We start from the raw sequence: 20,643 nt of genomic DNA, 5'->3' as shown, positions 1-20,643 counted from the left end.
AAAAAATTCAACCGCTGCAGTTTCTTATGGTTCATCCGACACCAGCACGCTCTTGGCCTTTGCAGCCGACGGACTGCACAATGGGTCCTCTGAGGACGGCTGAGGACTGCGGAGTGGGTCTCAAGCACCTAGTCTCTCTGGACGTGCAAAGTGCCCACAGAGGTGCTAAGACAGGCTCAGGGTACGAGCCCAGGGCTCTGAGATGTCCTCATACAGACGCCAGTGTTACTAAAACTCATCACCCTATCAGAGAGGTGAATGTGGTCATAACCACCTGTGTAAGGACAGAACGTAAGGAATCTCCCTGAGACGCACAGCTGTGAAATGGACGGAGAAACTGGACATTTGAAGGGGTGTGAAGTGAGTCCTGACCCTTTGCAAGGGTATGCAGAGGGCTGAGGAGTGGATGAGAGAGGATGGGAGAGAGAGAGAGAAGAGGGAAGAGGGCAGAGAGAGACAGAGATTGAGCGAGAGAGAGCGAGGCAAACACACGACCACAGGGTCTCCTACACGGGAGCTGCCCGTGCTGAAACACGAATGCAATCTGGCAGGCAGTGTGGGCATGTGTGTTGGAGATAGAGATTTACACGGGGAAAGGGCACCTGCTAAAATATTTATAAATTTATCAAGAAACCATGCTTTAGAGATGAAAAATAAACAGATGTACAAGTGCAACTCGAGAGAGAAATACATTTTGCAAGTTTGCAAAAGCAGAGTGAGTGCCTTGCGGGAGACCAGTGGGAGTGAGTGGGTGGGACCAGCCTGTGGCCACCGCCCCCCAGGGGGCTGGTGGAAGTGGAGGGACGGAATAAAACCCATCCGGAGGGCTCCCGAGGAAAGGACATCTTACACCAGCAGCTGTGCAACTTGGACCTCCTGCCCTGGACCTGCAACTCAGCAAACTGAGAGGCAACACCACCCCAGGGGAGGAACTCGGTCTCAATTCTACCACATCTTCTTGGCCAAGTCACCTACCCCTCCAGGCCCGCCGACCTGCAGCGTGTCCTGGGCCACTTTCTAGAAGGGAGAAAATGCCGCAATTGGCAGTATTTTGGCTCTCTGCAGGAAAGGCCGTATAAATCCAGGCCTCGGGTAAGAGCAGGATGCTTTAAACCACAGGTGTACTGTGGGTGAGCACGTGACACTCACATTCCGCGGGGAAGGTAGCTCATTATTCAAGGGGTTTCCAAAAAGGCCAGGGGAGAACTAGGAGATGCCCTCCGGTTTCAGCTGAGCAATATCAGCACAGAGCTTTAAGTTTCTGCCGGGCGTGTGGCTTAGACGTTTTCAATTTGTCCCGTACAACACAGGCACACAGAGAAGAGAGCTAATTACAAAAACTCAGGCATTTCTCAAACATGGGTGACTAGATTTACTCCTGTAGCTGGAAAAGAGCGCAGGGCCAGCATCACCACAGGCATATGCTTAAGGCTCGATGGCTTATCCCCTGCAGGCCCAGCCTCGCTCGAGTACCCAACTAAGCCAGGCAGGCTCCCAGAAGACCCACACTCACCAGCAGCGGTACCTGGCTTCCTGTGTCGGCTTAAATTAAACGATTTTGCTGCTGTTGTCACATGTGTGTGCTCAGTCGCTCAGTTGTGTCCAACTCTTTGGGACCCCATGGACTGTAGCCCTCCAGGCTCCACTGCCCACGGGATTCTCCAGGCAAGAATACTGGAGTGGGTTGCCATGCCCTCCTCCAGGGGATCTTTCCGGCCCAGGAATCGAATCTGCATTTCTGACATCGCCTGCGTTGGCAGGAGGGTTCTTTACCACTAACACCGCCTGGGAAGCCTTGTCGTCGTTGTTGTTAGAACGTTAGAGAAAAATTTGAAAAAAGAAGGAATTTTCAATCCCAGGACTCAGTCACAATGTCCAATACATTTGAGGGCAACAGATGTTTCCTGAAAGGCTTCAGGGGCTTGCACTGGAGACTCAGAGATCATCAAGACTGTCCTGGTCGTGAGGAATCTACAGTCTAGGGCCGGGATTGAGGAGACAGACAGATACACAGATAACCAAGACTGATGTGGTAAGTATGAAGTCAGACATCAGAGAGGGCTCTGAGGACAGAGAGTCAGCCTCACCAGAGACCCAGCAAAGGGGCTTCTAGGAGGAGCCAGCAACCTGACTCTTAAGGAACAAAATACACATAAAAAACAGTCGAGGACTGTCCCGGGTGGAGGAGACGCAGCAGAGGCAGGAACAGAGAGGTGGCAACAGCGGGAGCTGGGGCTGGGGGAAATGCACCCAGTTTGATTTTACTGGGGGTCCAGTTCCAGGGAGGGAGTGGAAGGTGACGCTAGAGGGGAAGATTGAGTCACGGACAGCACAGCGCATCTTGTTGAGGAAGCTGGCCTTTATCATGTAGGTGATGGCAGCTGCTGAACATGCGTAAATCTTCCCTGCTTGGTGGGTGTTAGTTAGATTAAAAAGAAAACAAAACATGACGTCCAGGACTATCTTGAGAACAGGTAACATTAAAAAACTTTTTCTTTTTTAATTGCTTTACAATCCTGTGTTAGTTTCTGCTGCATAGCAACGTGAATCAGCTACACGTATACATATATCCTATCCCCTTTGAGCCTCATCCTGCCCCCCACTCCCATCTTACCCCCGTAGGTCGTCACAGACTCCTGAGCCGAGCTCAGTGCGCCATTCAGCAGCCTCCCACCAGCTGTCTATGTTACACATGGTCGTGTGTATATGTAAATGCTACTCTCTTGGTTCATCCCACCCTCTCCTCCCACTGTCTCCACAAGTCCAGACAACAAGTAACATTTATTCAAAGTTTCTCAAGTGAGCCTTAGGAAGCATCACTACGGACAAAGCTAGTGGAGGTGATGGAATTCCAGTTGAGCTGTTTCAAATCCTGAAACATGACGCTGTGAAAGTGCTGCACTCAATATGCCAGCAAATTTGGAAAACTCAGCAGTGGCCACAGGACTGGGAAAGGCCAATTTTCATTCCAATCTCAAAGAAAGGCAATGCCAAAGAATGCTCAAACTACCACACAATTGCACTCATCTCATAGGCTAGCAAAGTAATGCTCAAAATTCTCCAAGCCAGGCTTCAACAATACATGAACCGTGAACTTCCAGATGTTCAAGCTGGATTTAGAAAAGGCAGAGGAACCAGAGATCAAATTGTCAACATCCGTTGGATCACTGAAAAAGCAAGAGAATTCCAGAAAAACATCTACTTCTGCTTTATTGACTATGCCAAAGCCTTTGACTGTGTGGATCACAACAAACTGTGGAAAACTCTTCAAGAGATGGGAATACCAGATCAACTGACCTGCCTCCTGAGAAATCTAAATCTGTATGCAGGTCAGGAAGCAACAGTTAGAACTGGACATGGAACAACAGACTGGTTCCAAATAGGAAAAGGAGTACGTCAAGGCTGTATATTGTCACCCTGCTTATTTAATTTATATGCAGGGTACATCATGAGAAACGCTGGGCTGGAAGAAGCACAAGCTGGAATCAAGATTGCCGGGAGAAATATCAATAACCTCAGATATGCAGATGACACCACCCTTATGCCAGAAAGCAAAGAAGAACTAAAGAGCCTTTTGATGAAAGTGAAAGAGAAGAGTGGAAAAGTTGGCTTAAAACTCAACATTCAGAAAGTTAAGATCATGGTATTTGGTCCCATCAGTTCATGGCAAATAGATGGGGAAACAATGGAAACAGTGACAGAGTTTATTTTCTGGGGCTCCAAAAATCACTGCAGATGGTGACTGCAGCCATGAAATTAAAAGATGCTTACTCCTTGGAAGAAAAGTTATGACCAACCTAGACGGCATTTTTTTTTCCTAGACAGCATATTAAAAAGCAGAGACATCACTTTGTCAGCAAAGGTCCATCTAGTCAAAGCTATTTTTTTTTCCAAAGTCATGTATGGATATGAGAGTTGGACTATAAAGAAAGCTGATTGTCGAAGAATTGATGCTTCTGAACTGTGGTGTTGGAGAAGACTCTTGAGAGCCCCTTGGACTGCAAAGAGATCCAACTAGTCCGTCCTAAAGGAAATCAGTCCTGAATATTCACTGGAAGGACTGATGCTAAAGCTGAAACTCCAGTACTTTGGCCACCTCATGCAAAGAACTAACTCATTGGAAAAGACTCTGGTGCTGGGAAAGACTGAAGGTGGGAGGAGAAGGGGACGACAGAGGATGAGATGGTTGGATGGCATCACCAACTCGATGGACAGGAGTTTGAGTAAACTCCAGAAGTTGGTGATAGACAGGGAAGCCTGGCATACTGCAGTCCATGGGGTTGCAGAGTCGGACACGACTGAGGGACTGAACTGAACTGAACCTGCACTCTCAAACGTCTCATCTTGCTCTGAGGTTCTCGTCAGGACACTGGCCTACCAGGAGGCAAAGGCCCGTCACGTGTAGCCTGAGCACCCACACTCAGGTCCTGAGCACACTGCGTGGCCTCCCTCTGCTTCAGGCCGCCACAGATACGGCTCCTGGGATGACTTTCTAGGACTGGGCCAGCAGGAAGGATGCGCTGAATGAGGCTGTACCGACTACCTTCAAGGGGACAGTCAGGAGCCAGAGGCCACCTGGATTTACTTTCTGTAGCTTAAGGTGGCCGATTCAGAAGGGAATGCAGACTTCTGAGCGAGGCGGAGGCTTGAAAGATCAGAGATGAGTCCCAGAGACAAAAGACTCCCAGGCACGGGAAGAGGTGATGACCACTTTGAGGGAGAAGGTGCAGACTTCAGGACCCAGGGCTGAGAAGGGCTTCAGGCGATCAGGTGGCTGAGCTGCCCCTGGTGCCCCAACCTACCCCTCCGTGGGAGGCAGGAGAAAGCAGGGCAACGACAAGACTTGGGATCTGACAACCAGACCTGCATTCAAGCTCCATCACAAGGTGGGGAGTTACCAAAGCTCTCCGCACTCTGGTTTCCTCCTCTGTGAATGGAGATAAAGTAATACTTAAATGATAGGGCTGATGTGAGGATTACACGTGACCAGCTAGAGAAAGAGACCAGAAAAATACCTGGTCCACACACGCAGCACTAAATGTTAGCTCTCGGCTCACGCTGAATGGAAAATAAGAAGAATTATCTCTACGGGAGAGAAGGAATGGGAGTTTCAGATTAGCAGAGGCAAAGTATTATACACAGGATGGATGAACTAGGTCCTAGTATATAGCACAGAGAACTACATTCAATATCCTATGACAAACCATAATGGAAAAGAATATGAAAAACTAAATATACATAACGGGTCACTTTGCTGTACAAAGAAACTCGTTATAAATCAATTAGACTTCAAAAAAAAAGCACCTCTATGCGAATGTGAAAGTGAAAGTAAAAGTCCAAGTCCTCATTCTTGTCCGACTCTTTGTGACCCCGTGGAGTACACAGCCCATGGCATTCTCCAGGCCGGAATACGGGACTGGGTATCCTTTCCCTTCTGCAGGTGATGTTCCCAACACAGGGCTCGAACGCACTGCAGGAAGATTCTTTACCAGCTGAGCCACCAGGGAAGGTTGGTGGTTTGAGCACGCCCAGGGACGACTGCCCCTGTGATCCATACAAATGGCTCAGATATAAAACACGGACACACAATCACACAGCCACACATATATTACAGATGTAAAGCTATTATTTCTTGTTAAGAACGCCTTTAAAAATCAATGCGAATGTCCCTGAATGGTGGCCCTTCTCTCTGTCTGTCTGGCCTTTGCTACTGAAACTCCGCATCAGTCTTGATCATTCCAGGTTGCTGACAGCAAAGGGCGGGCCGACTCACCAGCTTGCGGATTTCACATTCCAAGTTCTGAATACAGTCCAGCTTCCTCTTGCGGCAGCGCTGGGCGGCTATGCGGTTCTTGCTGCGCCGGCGGACATCGTGAATGAACTCTAACTGCTCCGACGTCAGCTTGTGCATCTTGATCATCATCTGGAAGTCATTCCTTGGAAGGTCTGTGATTTGATCGACAGGAAATGGAAGTTTGACCTGCAACCAAGAATAACAGAACATGATTATGGCAGCTGGACTTTATAGTTTTCATTCTGGCGAGTGGAACATCAAAAAATGGTAAAATCTTCTTTTTAATGATGACCAAGTACTATGAAGACGACTGAAGCAAGCAGTGATGATTCTTTCCTGTTTCAAATATAAACAAGAAGGAATAGATAGTCAAACAGAATGTGAGCACACTCATATTATGGTGTGGTTATCATTCCTGAGATCTCAGAAGCAAACAGCATGGAAACAATAGAAAATGTATACACTGTCACGGCCACAGCACTTTTGTAAGCAGGGCTCAACAATTAGTGGAAACCCACTCCCATTGAGCCTCAACTCAGTGAAGTAACAATTTATAGACAGACATCATCTGAGGAATCATCTAAAACACTTGAATTAAGAGAGCCTGTACACCTTGGAGATGCTGGAAAGATGAAACAGTCGGTGTGATTTGCAGTTACAGCAGCGTAAGGGAGACAGTCATGGGGAGAGAACCTGGCAAGGCTACATCATTGTGATCTAGGAGTTACAACTGGCTTTTGTTCCTTCCTGCCAGACGTGAGACCTCAGGCTGGTTACCATACTTTTCTGAGCCTCAGTTTCCTCATCTGCAAAATGGGACATGCTTTTTAGTTGCACAGCGCTATGATATACCCATGAGGCACTATGGATTTAGGGAAAATAAAATGGCCCACTCTCTCACATTTTCTTTTACAATGTGATGCTGACCTTCCTCTGTCAAAAGGTGGAATGCGTGTTCCTGCCTTTTGACCAATACAATGAAGTGGGAGTAATCCATGCAACTTCTAGGTGACATCATAAAAGCTGCACAGTATCTTCTTAGGCCTCTTAGATCAGGGCCAGCCTCCAGGCTGTGGACCAGTACCTCCCGACAGATCAGCGGCAGCATTTGATTAGAAACAGAAGGCACAATAAACGTAATGCGCTTGAATCATCCAGAAACCATCTTCCTCACAATCAGTCTGTGGAAAGACTGTCTTCCACAAAACCCGTCCCTGGTGCCAAAAAGGTTGGGGACCGCCGTCAAGATTGTGCTCTCTTCAGGACAGCTTGCGGAGAGGCCCAGGTGGAGAAGAACCAAGGTCTCCAGCCAACAGCCAGCATCGCCTCATCAGTCCCATGAATGACCCACCTTGGATGAGGATCCTCCAGGCCCAGGCAAACCTCCAGAGGTTGCCTCCTGCAAACATCTGACGTAAACCCCATGAGACATTCTGAGCCAGGCGTGCTCAGATCAGCCACTTCCGAATTCCAGACCCACAGAAGCAATGAGAGATGTTAAATGACTGTTTGAAGCTACAAAGTTTTGGGGTGATTCGTTGCACGGGTGCGTGCTAAGTCGCTGCAGCTGTGTCCGACTCTTCGACCCTATGGACCGTAGACCAGCAGGCTCTGTCCACGGGACTCTCCCGGCAAGAATACTGGAGAGGGTCGCCACGCTCTCCTCCAGGGGTTCTTCCCCAGCCAGGGATCGAACCCACATCTCTTACATCTCCTGCGTTGGCAGGCAGGTTCTTTACCACCAGTGGGAAGCCCTGGGGTGATCTGTTACACGGCAACAAATAACCGACGCGGATACTGTTTTCAGCAAGAGTCGCACTTTCAAATTCTTGCAAATCAAGGGGAAGGGTGAGCATCGTCCAAAGAAAGAACACTAGTCATTTCAGAGATGGATCTGTGTCCTTATATTCTGCTAAATGCTTCTTTACAACCCTGTGGCGGTTTGAAGTATTTCTTAGAAAAGGAACCAACGTTCTTGAGCTTCCTCAGCACCCACGAGATAGAGAACGCAGACCCGCACCTTCCAGCAGTCTGCCTCTAACCCCTTCAGGCCTCCCTATGAGGCAGAGACTTCAGGAGTCAGCTCTGGTCCCGTCCAGAAGCTTCTGGAAGCGGAAGGTTGAGTGTGGCTTGGCCAAGACAGGTGTCTCCCAGCTCAGGGGCTGAGCGCCTGCTTAACGCGAGCATCTGCTTTGGCTGTACCAGCAGATGGCGCTATAGACCCAGACGTCGCCCAGGCTCCGGCCCAGCGCTGTCCAATGCAAACAACGCCAGCTGCCAGTGGGACTCTCACGCCTGCTGGTAGCCACGTTAACGGAAGTGAAAAGAAACAGGTGACACTGATTTTAATAACATATTGAGTAGGACCCAATGTAGCTGCAATATTATCAACAGGAATCAGCATGAAATTAGTAGGCATTTCACTTTTGGGGGGATGCCACCTTTTCAAAACCTGGGGCGTGTTTTACACTTGGGTGTGCCTCGCCATTCAGACCAGCCTCATTTCCAGGGCTCAGCAGCCACGTGCGGCGCGAGCCTCCGGTACTGGACGGCAGAGCTTCAGCAGACAGAACAAGTCGACTCGAGTGGACTTGGATAACCAGAGGAACAGACAGGCCGTTCTGGGCTTAATGGATCAAACTCCTTTTGGTGAAGAAATGGCGCTTCGTATTCAGAACCTACGGGTTACGTCTGGGTCGCTCAGGGGAGCGAGAGGAAGGTCTTTAATCTGAGCGCAGGCTTCTGCTTTGGTTGCTCAGAGGCAGGCACACCCTGAGTGAGTCTGGACATTTGCGGTTACTTAATCCCCTGGCACAAAGGCAACCCTACTAAATGATCATTTGCCTTCCTGTGGCTGGGTGTGATGGCTCAGTCAGGTTACTTCCTAGCTCTGAGCCTGTGAGACGTGGCATTTGCTGGAGGCTCCCAGCGGGTGCTCTGACTGAACTTCCGCAGGGCGACCTCTGCCCCACGACACCTGTCCGATGCGGGCTCAGGAGGGCAGAAATCACACAGTGCCCGTGAAGCACCGTCGGCTCAGCCCTGCTCCGACCGCTAGCGACGGGCGGCGAGCACAAACAGCTCCTTGTCACGGGCCGGCAAAGGGCTTTGTCCGCGGGCTGTGTTTGCACAGGGCTTAGGGCGATATGAAAGAATGTTTGACTTCCCTTTCCTACGCTTGGATAACAGACAGACTCGGATCCTGGACAGCACCTCCGCAGCACAGAGGCCTGCCTGTCGGCCACACGGATGTCCCAGACCAGGCAGCGGGCGTGTGCTCACAGCGGGCGTGCGCTCACAGCGGGTGACACTGGGCCCCACGGCGTCTCCCCCTCTGCCGACAACAAAGCCATTCTGCTGATGCTTACTCTCAGACAGAATATATACCTATGGCTCAGGCCACAGCAAAGTCACAGGCCTTCTGAACCACGGGCTACTGTATTTAACACCCTCTAGACAGCCAATACGAAAAAAAACCACTATGGTAACGGCACCGAGCTTGACAGTAAAGAGGAAAAATCAACAATGCTGGTTTCAAAGTCCTTGAAGAGAAAGGCCATATGTAACTTTTCAGCGGAGCTGTTGCAACGCAAGCTGCCTTACAAAGAGGTCGAAGGAAAATTGTCCACTATAGACTTTCTTTCGTGTGAAAAAAATTCCCCCAGTCCCAACCACTCTGGTCTCTTTCTGAAGTGTGCTGAGACCCCTAGAGAAAGGGAGGGCTTACCCTAACTACCAAAGGGAAGCCCCTGACGTTGTTCTTGGAAAGGCGAGGCAGAAACCTCACCACAGCTATTCGCTAATTTCAGGGTAGGAAGTCCCAAACTGACGGCATCTTCCCTGGAGATACATGTCAGCCACAGACCCACTGAGGGGCTGGGGAAGCGTTCCTTTCCCAGGCTGGCAGGCACCCACCTATTCCCCAGATGGGCTCAAAAGTCAGCGAAAGTGACTTGGCCTTGGACACCAAGAGGGCCAAGGCCCTCCTGCCTTTCTCCCAGCAGACTTTTCCAACCCAAGTAGACCCAGTCCCTCCACCCACTGATTCCTCCAGGATTTCACTTTGGAGGTGACTAGTTTTCATGCCCCGGACCCTCATAAACAGTGAGGGGACGGAAGGCAAAGTCCAGCGAGCCAGCAGCACCACCTGTTGAGCGGCGAGCCTGCAGCCACATTCAGTGGCCAGTCACGCACGAGGCTCAGCACAGAGGCAGAAAGCGGACCAGGCTCTTTAGAAGGGCGGGGGCCCAGGGGGTCTGGGGGGGCCCGTGGTCTCTTCGGACAGGTGCTGCCCCAGCTTGGGTTCTCAGTGGAGACTCACTCTAACTGTCAGAGGCATCTCGGCTTGTCTCATCCTGTAAGGACCACGGTGGAGGATGTTTTCACCCGGGACCCACTCTGGGCTGGGTCAGTAATAACCAGAGGCGGGGATTTCACTCCTGGGGGCTCCAGCTCTGGAGCCGATGGTGGAATGAGTGGACCCCCTGCCGTGCAGGTAACCTCTGGCCCCAAGGGCTGACAAAAGGTGGGAAGAGGCTGTGACATTTGGACAGTGAATGAAGCTTAACTATTCCTCCTCCGGGGCCTGACCATGGGATGCTGCCGGCTAGACCCCGGGGGCGGGCACTGCTTTCTCACCAGACAGAAATCATCTGTTCCCTTTCTCTCTCCTGCCAACACCCACCTTGGTTCTACCGCCCAAACCACATCTCTTCTCTTCCAGTGAAAAAAAATATCATTTAAGAACTGTATGAGAAGTATAACTTCTAGCAGCAAATTCAGTTACGAGGCCAAAGAAGAGAAAGAATTCCCACTCCCAAACACCGACCCTCCTGGGCCTCCCTGTGACCTTTGCCGCCTCTGCACGCTTGTTACAGGTTGGTGATGAGCTTGCGCCTCTCAATACACATCTCACTTGCCTGATGACTCTGGTGTGCTGCACGGCGGCTACTGGAGAGGCAGGACAGAGATGCAAATGTTGCAGAAAAAGGCGAAAAGCAGCACCTCTTTCGTCTAGAGATCCCAACTAGAAGCACCAGCCCCTGGGGTCAAGCTTCAATCCTATCTCCTTTCTTGGTTCACATTAGAGGCTGAGCAGAAGCTGCAGGAATTGGATCCTCTTAGCAGTACCCTGGGGATCTTCTCCAAAACCTGTAACGTTTATGCTCTTAAAAAAAAAAAAAAAAACAAACAACTTTCTAGCTGTGCCGAGGGGCATGTGAGACACAGTTCTCTGACCAGGGGTCAAACCCACAAGCCCCTGCATGGAAGCTCAGAGTCTTAACCCTGAACCTCCGGGGAAGTCCGTATTAACACTAATGCTCTCGCAAGCCCCTCAGATCCCTGTGAGCTGTCTGGGGATGAAGCAAGATGCCCTGTGGGCTGACGATTCCAGTCCTCTTCGAATGGGGACAGCCAGCTTTGAGCTGGGCAGATGCCAAAGACAAAACCTCCTCTGCCAGAGACAAGCTTCTCACACAACTGTCCTCCTAACCTCTGATCTTGTGGTCCAGTTTCTGGAACAAACGCAGGACATCTAGAATTTAGTTGTGATGCTGTAATTCCTGAGCCGTGTGATCCCAGGCAAGTCTTTTCCTTCTCGGTCCTGAAGTTCTCTGAGGATCTGGGAGTCAGAGGGATTCAACATCTGCCCTACTTAGCCTACAGGGTTGCCATGAAGAAGAAAATTGGCTAACAGATGGAGAAGGTGCTTTGCAAAGTCCGAATTGCCTGATACTTGTGAAGGGTTACTAAGGCTGGCAGCGGCGGCTGCAGCAGCAGGAGTTTCAGCTCGTCCACCATCTTCCTTTGTCACATAGCTTCTTCTTTGGGTCATGGGGTATGCTTTGGAGTTCCAGATGCTAAGAGTCTTTCTAGACAACGTGAAAACATTGTTTTCATTAGAAATGTGGCTGACGTCCACGCTGCCCAGAATGGTTTTCTTTTTATTAAGCAGACCAACTATAGTTACTTTTAAAAAGATTCCTGATTCAACAAGCCACAAAAACGACTGTAAAATTTTTATATCCAACATATGTCTGGAAGTCAACATCTGGGTGGAAGAGTTAAGAGTCAGACATGGCTTTTCTATAACATTTCAGGGTTTGTTCTGGACATTACTCCTCCCTGCCCTCACACATCCACAAGCATACACATACACACAGCACCCTCATACGCTTTTACCACTCTTGGTATGAAAGGTGTTAATAAAACAAATCCAACTAATTAATGCCTTTGACTATGCAAATAAACTGTCTTCCTGCTGCTTCTTTATTAAAATCTAGTTAATGCTTGTGGTGCAAAACTATTCACTAAGACTCTTACTACCTGGCACATGCTTGTGACTTTTCAATAATTTTCAAATTCTAAAAGCAAACCTGTAAACCACAATGAGGTACCATACCACTAGAACGACTATATAAAAAAAGGACAATAACAAATGTTGATGAGGGTGCAGAGAAACTGGATTCCTCATACAAGGCTGGTGGGAGTATAAAATGGCTCAGTTACCTTGGAAAACAGCCCAGTAGTTCCTCAAAAGGCTAAACTTAGAGTTATCATATGATTTAGCAATTTCACTCCTTGGTATATAACAAGGAGAATTGAAAATATATGTCTACAAAAAACTTGAACACAAATACTCTTCATGGCATAATCAGTAATAGCCTCAAAATGGAAATAACCCAGCATCCCTCAACCAATGAATGGATCAACAAAATTAGTGTATCTACACAGTGGAATATTATTCAGCAATAAAAAGGAGTGAAGAACAAATATATGATAACGTGCCAGGTGGATACAGTGATAGCAAGAAGGAACTTAGAAAACATGCTAAGGGATGAAGCCAGACACAAAAGCCCACATGGCTAGATTTTACTGAAAAGAAATGTCTAGAATAGGCAAATCTACTGGAGACAAAGGTATATTAGTAATTTCTTGGGGTAAGGGAAGAGGGGAATGAGAAGTGATTGCTACTGGATATTGTATTGCTTTTTTTGAGATGATGAAAATATTCTGGGATTAGACACTGTAATGGTCCTACAACTTTATGAATCATTAAAAATCACTGAATTGTTCACATTAACAGTGAATTTTATGGTACATCAATTCTATTTTAATTAAAAAAAAACCTGTGTGACATACGTGCACAGAAATCAAACATTATAGGAATAAACAGAAATAAATCTTTCTCTATATTCCCTCTCTCCAAGTTTGCCTCCCATTTCATTTTATTATCTATACTGCTTTTATTGTTTATAATGTGTTTATTTATAAAGTAAACTAGGACCATGTTATCTACACTGTTACTTTTTTCACTTTATATGACCTATTCATTTTTTCATAATTGGAAGTGAGAAAAAAAATTCCCATGTTGACTTTTTAGGTATGAAGGCATTAAGGCACGAAGAAACATAATAATCACTTGATTACATAAAACTTAAATTTTTTTAAATGGAAAAATATACTATAGAAACAGACTAGGAGAAATAAAAATTTTAAAAAATAACATAAAGAGTTCAAGAAACTTAATGATAAAGGTCATGGTTCTGAAATGACCAGACAATTATCAAGCCTAATCTGTAATTATTTTTCAAGATTTGTGCTTGTGCTCAATTGCTCAAGCGTGCCTGACTCTTTGCGACCCCGTGGACTGTAGCCCACCAGGCTCCTCTGTCCATGGGACTTTCAAGGCAAGAATACTGGAGTAGGTTGCCAATTCCTTCTCCAGGGGATCTTTCTACCCAGGAATCAAACCTGAGTCTCCTGCAAATCTCCATGTATATGAACAATTTTTATTTTATGATAAATAAAGACCGAAAATTTAGTTTAAAAAAACAGACTAGGAGAGGATATAGGTAACATGTATAAGAAAGGATTAATAGTCTTAAATTAAGGATTCGGTAAACTGATTAAAGTCAAACACCCCCCCCCTCCACACACACAAATGGACAAATGGCAAGTCCAGGAAAGAAAAGAAAAATATCAACTGCATTAGAAGTCATCATGTCCTGTCAGATTGGCAAATATAAAAGGACTGCTGACCGCTACAACTGGCAAGAACAGGGGGCAACGGACACACTCGCCAGTTCTGCTGGAGGATGTGTGAACTGCTACAACCTTTAGAGAAAGTAAACAGGTAGTATCTAACCAGTGAGTATAACCTTTAACCCACTTATGGAACTTTAACTCACAAAAATAAAAGCACCACCACTAAATAAATATGTTCACAAGCAGGTTTATTGCAGCAATGTTGGTTAAGAGGGAAACACAGGAAACGGAAATGCCTGTTGAGAGGTGATCACTGAGTCAGCTGTGATGTATGGGAACCAAGGATATTAAAGAAGCTTGTGTTAACCCTACACAACTGACCCAGGGGCGTGTGGGCAGCAGACAGCTGTGTGCAAAAAGCAAGCTGCTTAGTCATTAAACGTGTGATACTCAGTGCTTAGTCACTCAGCTGTGTCCAACTCTTTGCAAACCTCATGGACTGTAGCCCACCAGGTTCCTCTAAATGCTATTAAAATAAAGCCCAAACCCATAGACATGTGAATATGTTTATATATTGTTGTAGGCACAGAGAAAGCCTGATATATTTGGTACATTAGGGGCTTGGTATGTTCTGCTTGATTATTTTTAAAAAGGAACTTCAAAAAGATGGTTGTTGATAAAGGACAATATTGTGCTTAGTTAAACTTTCCTTGAAGCTGGGGAATGCTTAGGATGAGAAGTCAACGTTGATGAGATGGGAGGGTAAAGACAGTGTAACCAGAAATCAGAATATTCTGTCCACTTGGAAAAGAAGTCACCTGGAACCTTACATGAGAGCAGATCAGGGCAGAATCGGCCCAAGAGGTGCTGGCTTCTGAATCATTTATGTTCACCCTGTGAAGGGTTTGCCCTCAGTGATACCGCTGGAGACCACACTTCCACTGGGGTCAAAGAAACTCCCCAAAGCAAACGATTAGCTCAAAGAGGAGCAGTCATGCTCAGCTCCTGAGACAGTTCTGGGAAAACCTAATCTCTTCTACTTTAGGAGAATGAAAAGGTCAAATTGGGAAAACCTTAACTTTACTATAACAATTCTACCTAAAACTGGCCTACTGAGAGGGGTTAAATGTGACTCCTGAAATGGCACAGAAATTTGGAAAATACCTTTTGAGACTGTTCAGGAACGTGAAGAACAGATTCATTTTTTAAAAGTGAAAATAAAAATATTTTTGAACATAGTGTATATTTTTTGAGGGGAGATCAGTCCTGTTCATGACTACTGTGTAGGCTGAATAATTCCTCCATTTCACTGATTCATTTAAAGCTGAAAAGTTATAAAGACTTCTCTGATGGTCCAGTGGTTAGGAATCCACCTTCTGATGCAGGAAAACTGGGTTCAATTCCTGGTTGGTGAATCAAATCCCACATGCCTCGGGGCAACTGGGCCTGTGAGCCCCAACTAGAGAGAAGTTCGTCCACCGCAATGATGAAGACCCCACATGCCACATCTAAGACTCGGTGAAGCCAAAACAACACAAACCTTGCAAAGCTCTAAGACAGACAAGTGATAAAGCCTCAACACAGGAAAGATACCCGTGCCCTTGGTGGCATTCAGTTTCAAGAACTGACTTCAAGTTCTCTTTGGGGATGTAAGAGAGATAAAAGATTTTTCTGAACTGACAGGTCCTTGGACATATGCAGCTGTCATGAACACACACCCCTTTTAGTTAATGGTGGGGCTCCTCTTAAGAGAGAGACAAAAAGAAAGAAAGACTGAGAGACATTTGTCTTTTTTGCGAGATATGTATCCTGAGAGAGAGAAATCATTATGCCAATGGACTCAATGACTAGGCTTCTGAATCAGGAATGCTTATGAATAATTTCAGGGGAAAAAAAGAAAGCCTCCTAAAAGTTGTGATCAGAGAGAAAGAAGTGAGTGAAGAGAGAGAGACAGAAGACAAACTTGAACTGTTCTCACCAAACCGCCACCTTCTCAGGTGAAGGACGCAGATGTGACTCTGGCTTGGGACACTGAGCCCAATCCTCCACTCCAAGCCCTAGGGGACACAGTGTACTCAAACAGTTTCCCATTCAAATTTCCTTTTTATTGACTCTTAGTTAAACTAAATCCTTTCAGTATATTTCTCTTTCCATTTCTGCTAGGCAGTAACGGAGCAGTGGGGACCAGGCTAGGTAGAGAGCGAGGAGGTGACCACAGGGCATGTCTAGTTGGTCCAGGGGGCTTTGGAAGCTGTTTACAAAACATGGCCAATCTAAACTCTTCACGTGCTTCTTGCCAACCTCACAGAGGGCTGAATAAACTGCACGTGGCTCTGTGAAAAGTCAGCTCACCCCGTGTGGCATTTCTGCTGTCTGGCTGGGTTAACGTCCCTGCTTTACTAGAGGCTGATATCCAGGGAGCGCAGACGTGGATGAAGTGCACTGGCCTAATGAGAGTCAGCTTCCTTTCCTCCTGTGTTTTTCGGGGATGCACTTCTCAGGAGGGGCTTGGCACTGGGCTTGCTCTGAGACACAGGTGGCCCTCTCACGTGGGGTCCATGGCAGTCACTACCAGATGGTGACACAGACACCCTCAGCTCTTTCGGGGGCTTCTCATGTTCCCAGGGAAGGGGGAGCACCTGCGCTATCCATTCTTTTCTCTCTTTGGCCACGTGAGTCTCACTCACGATGTGGCTGGCGTTGCACCTGCTTCCTCTCCCAGCATTGGGAAGATATGGATGGAGCCTTTGGGAATTTTTACCTAGAAAGCACTTCACCTTTAGTGTGGACGAAAATTGCTACCCAACCCCACTGCTCCTTAAAATGACTCTCGCCGTTTGGGGGGCACCTGGGCAATGACCCGTGATACGGTTAGGTGCAACCGACAGAGGTTCCTCCTCAGTGATACTGGGGCCAGGATGGAAGGTGAGCTGTCCATCACCTGCATTTGCAATGGACAAGGGATGGCTCCAGCGTCCCTGCTGACAAGGAAACTTAAAGGTGCTGGGAAAGCAGGGGCTTACTGTGAATCTCTCCAGTTTCAATCAGCCAATTCTGAAAGCAATTTTATATTTTTCTTCTCACTGAAGAAGCGAGGGGCAAGGATGACGGTGACAGGTATGGCATCCTTTCACAGCAGGCAGAGAAGGGAGGGGGAGATCTGAAGTATCTGCACACGCTTTTAGGCATCGGACTTTTTTCCCACTAAGCTTTGTGCCTCTGCTTTTTGAGGACTGAAATCTCGATCAAACTTCAAGTGCTTTCTAGGGCAAACTGGTTAATTCTGAATCACCTGGAAGCATCCTGCCTTTGTGTGTGTGTGTGTGTTGGGGGGTGGTTTAGTCGCTCAGTTGTGTCTGACTCTTTGTGACACCATGGACTGTGGCCTGTCCATGGGATTTCTCACGGCAAGAATACTGGAGTAGGTTGCCATTTCCTTCTCCAGGGGGGGGATCTTCACCACGCAGGGTTCGAACCCAGGTCTCTTGAACGGCAGGCAGTCTCCTGCATTGCAGGCAGATTCTTTACCGCCTGAGCCACCAGGGGAGGATGGGGGAGGCGGTCCCTTAACTGTAAAGCTTTAATCTTGGCAAACAAGGACGATCTGGCAGTGGTGGGGGGCGGGGAGAGTCCAGATAAAGGACTGAGGGTGGATCACATGCTTGAATTTATGCGGGTTCCCTACCTCCTGGCCCCTGTCCTGCACGGGACACGACTCACTGTCTGCTTCCGAGAACGATCCGGATTCGTCGCTGGAGTTGGTTCCGTAAGACTGCTCACATTTAATCTGGGGTCGGACCTGGTTGTACATCCCGTCTCCCATCAGGCCTGGCTCCTGATGTTCTGTGGCAAGGAATCTGGCTCCCTGGGAGCAGGGCGAGGAGGAGAACTCGCAGAGAGGGAGGCTGCAGGGCGAGCCGCCACTCCCGTCCTCTGCGTAGGAGTAGGAGGAGCAGGAGCTGGAAGTCCTCGTCCTGGCCTCCAGCGGGGGCGACCGCGGGCACACCTTGATTGGCACCGGGCAGCTAGTGTTGGGCCGCATCCTTCCCGGCAAGTGGTCCGCCATCAGCCCGCCGTGGGGGTAGGCCTGCGAGCTGGGGTGGGACTGGCCGGCCCCCACCCACAGGCCCTTTGGCACCGGCTCCGAGAGGTCTTTGTCCAGAGCGCTTACCCCAGAATAGGACTGCACCGCGGGGCTCGCTTGGTCACAGGCGCCGGAGGAGAAGATGACGCTTCTCCGGTCCAGCTCGCCCTCCTGTTTGCAGAGCGCCTCCAGGCCAGGGCCCTTGAGGGGCGACCCCATGGCGAAGCTGGACGCGTCCTTCTGGCCCACGTGGGGCGGGCCGTAAGTCCCCGGGAAAGGGGCGTAGTCAGTTTTAAGGTCACCCTGAGTGATGCCCTTGTCAAAGGGGCACGCTGAGCTCCTGGCAAAGTGCTGCAGAGAGGTGCCGGGCAGCCCGGACGCCTCCACGCCCTTCGTCACGCTGAACAGAGAGCGCAGGCAGGACGGGGACGGCGCGCCCCGGGCGCGCTCCAGGCAGGCGGCCCCGGCCGGCGGCGCGGGCGCGGGCGCGGGGCTGGGCTGCCTCCGGTCCATCTCCACGTCGCCCGCCCGGTCCTTGACGTCAGGCTCGTCCCCGGACAGGCAGAGCGTGATGCTCTCTTCCTCGTTCTCTTCGCTGGGCGGCTCGCTTTTAATCTGCCCCACGGCAAGCCCCGGCTTGAGGCTGGTGCCAGAGTGATCTTCACTGAATGTGCTTGCAAAACCTGAGGTACTGTGTGACGATGCGTTATAGACATTCTTGGTACATGCAAGCTGGTACTTCTTGTATCTGGGGTACTGCGTTAACGCGTCCTTGGCCGAGCTCTCCTTGGTGTCCGCGGGCACGTCGGACTCGGGCAACAAAGCTTCTTCCTTCTCTGCCACGGGGATGCTGGTGGCCTCAAAGCTGATGGGGTCTGCAAGCGTCTGGTCCCTAGGGCAGGCCACCTTGGCCGTGTCCGAGTCCATGGCCTCCTCCTCTTCGTCCCCCTCCTCCCCGGCGCTGTCCTCGTGGTCCTCGTGCGGGCGCTGGCACGCCGCATCCTTCCGGCACACGAAGAGCCCGTCCTCGCTGTTCAGGAGCTGGGTCTGCAGGAAGCTGAAGCAGGAGTCCTCCAGATTGTGCATGCGCAGGAACTCGGCGCAGCGGATGACCTCGCGGATGTTTTCTCTGCTGAGTAACAGCTTGGCGGTGTAGGCGAACTGCAGCAGCGGCCCAAACCCCCTGGCCGTGACCTGCAAAACAAACAGGGAAATCGCCAACCGTTACCATCAGCACTGCTATTGTCCCGAATCTCTCAACTGAGGCAAGATAACCAGACAGCGCTAATGTCCCAGGATAAAGACTGCAAAGGAGCAGTTAATCTCGTCCTGGGTCAGCAATGATTCGGCTCCCAGTAATTAGGGCCTGTCTCGTGCACGCCACACAGAATTGAAAAATCACCAGGGTCAAGTGGCTAAACAAGATGACAACGGGTTCAGTGTTTACACTAATGAAATATCCTGGCAAAAATGCACGGTAACAATGGGAAGCCTATTAATTTCCCTCCCCATCTATCCTGTTGAGAGCCATTGTCCATCAGGGGTGCTGCGATGCTTCTTACAGCTCGCTCGAGCCAAAGAAAGCATTATAATTTTCTTGTCAACTGCAAAACCGGCAATATGGCCCTGTTAAAAACCGGAAAGTCCATGGGGCTTTGAAAATAGTTTTTTGCTCACTTACAAAGTTAAAAAGAGACAGTAAAAGCAACTCCTGTTTTTTTGCTCACTCATCATGGTTTCTAGTTGAGATTTGCCAGCCATCATGTCATATCCCATCTTAACAATGATACCAGAGATGACAGTCCTTAGCAGTGTTCTCAACAAGAAATTAACTCTTGGCCCATAAAACGGGGCGGTGGGGGGGCGGGGGGTGGTTGGCGCGAGGGTGTTACAAAGCTAAACAAACTGACTGTCATTTAAGTGGCTGAAGCTGTGAATGGCACGGGACATGGGCAGTTCTTTCCCTAATTATAAGCAGCAGCTCTGCCACGCAGCTGTCTTCTTTCCTGGTAGATCTTCAGGGGCTGAGCCTCCTGTCACGTGCTGCTCATCCATGTCATTGTGCTAACATCGGGAATGTGCTATTTATGCAGAGCGTGTGTACATGGGCATGCGTGCATGCACACAAGCTTGCAGAATGACTTCGTCAGAAATACGCTGCCTAAGGCCAGTTGTTTTTTCAGACGGAAATGGATGAAACCTCCTGGGGTCAGGGCAGGCTTCCTTGTGTGTGTCTGTGTTCAGTCACTCGGTGGTGCCCGACTCTTTGCCCTTAACATACACACAAACCCATGCGTCCTCCAAGTTCTTGCAAGCACGGCTGACCCCATAAGGAAGGGAAGGGAGGCACATTCAGGAATCACACGCACAAAACAAATGAAAGCAGGGGTCATGGGGTCCTTGCTGGAAGCTGTAGTAGCAGTGATTAAAAAACCTCTGCTAGGGGAATAAATGTGGAGCGAGATAAACCAGCAGGCTTGGTAGATGACTGCCACGGGGACAGAACTCAGCACAGCACACAGAGCCCAGACTCTTGTGAGGACCTGAAACTGTTTTCAAAATTCAGCTCAGACATCGCTCCTCTGGGGGCCCCCTGCAGACCTCCTAGAGATCGAATGCCAGCATCCTCACAGTCCCTACGGCCGGAGCAAGGAAATAACTCTGTCTTCCCCACGGCAGCACTGATTTTATAGCATTGCACCTTGTCTTTTTAAAATTTATTTGGTTACACCAGGTCTTAGTTGGGGCATACGGGCTCTTTAGTTTCAGCATGTGG

The 20,643-nt window shown here is 48.9% G+C and overlaps 1 protein-coding gene across 1 annotated transcript in view; it reads right to left on the bottom strand.

Annotated features, from left to right (window-relative positions):
• The window catches only part of BACH2 (BTB domain and CNC homolog 2), a 373,812-nt gene that overhangs the window by 7,475 nt on the left and 345,694 nt on the right, over nt 1-20,643 (bottom strand). Inside the window, exons 5-6 of the mRNA XM_065911689.1 lie at nt 17,469-19,061; nt 5,774-5,980 (exon numbers count right to left, since the gene is read on the bottom strand). Coding sequence (XP_065767761.1) covers nt 5,774-5,980; nt 17,469-19,061 — 1,800 coding nt within the window. The remainder of the gene's footprint in view (nt 1-5,773; nt 5,981-17,468; nt 19,062-20,643) is intronic.

Source organism: Muntiacus reevesi, chromosome 19 (assembly GCF_963930625.1).
Source record: "Muntiacus reevesi chromosome 19, mMunRee1.1, whole genome shotgun sequence".
NCBI classification, from domain to species: domain Eukaryota; kingdom Metazoa; phylum Chordata; class Mammalia; order Artiodactyla; family Cervidae; genus Muntiacus; species Muntiacus reevesi.
This window is presented reverse-complemented; position numbering and strand designations above follow the sequence as displayed.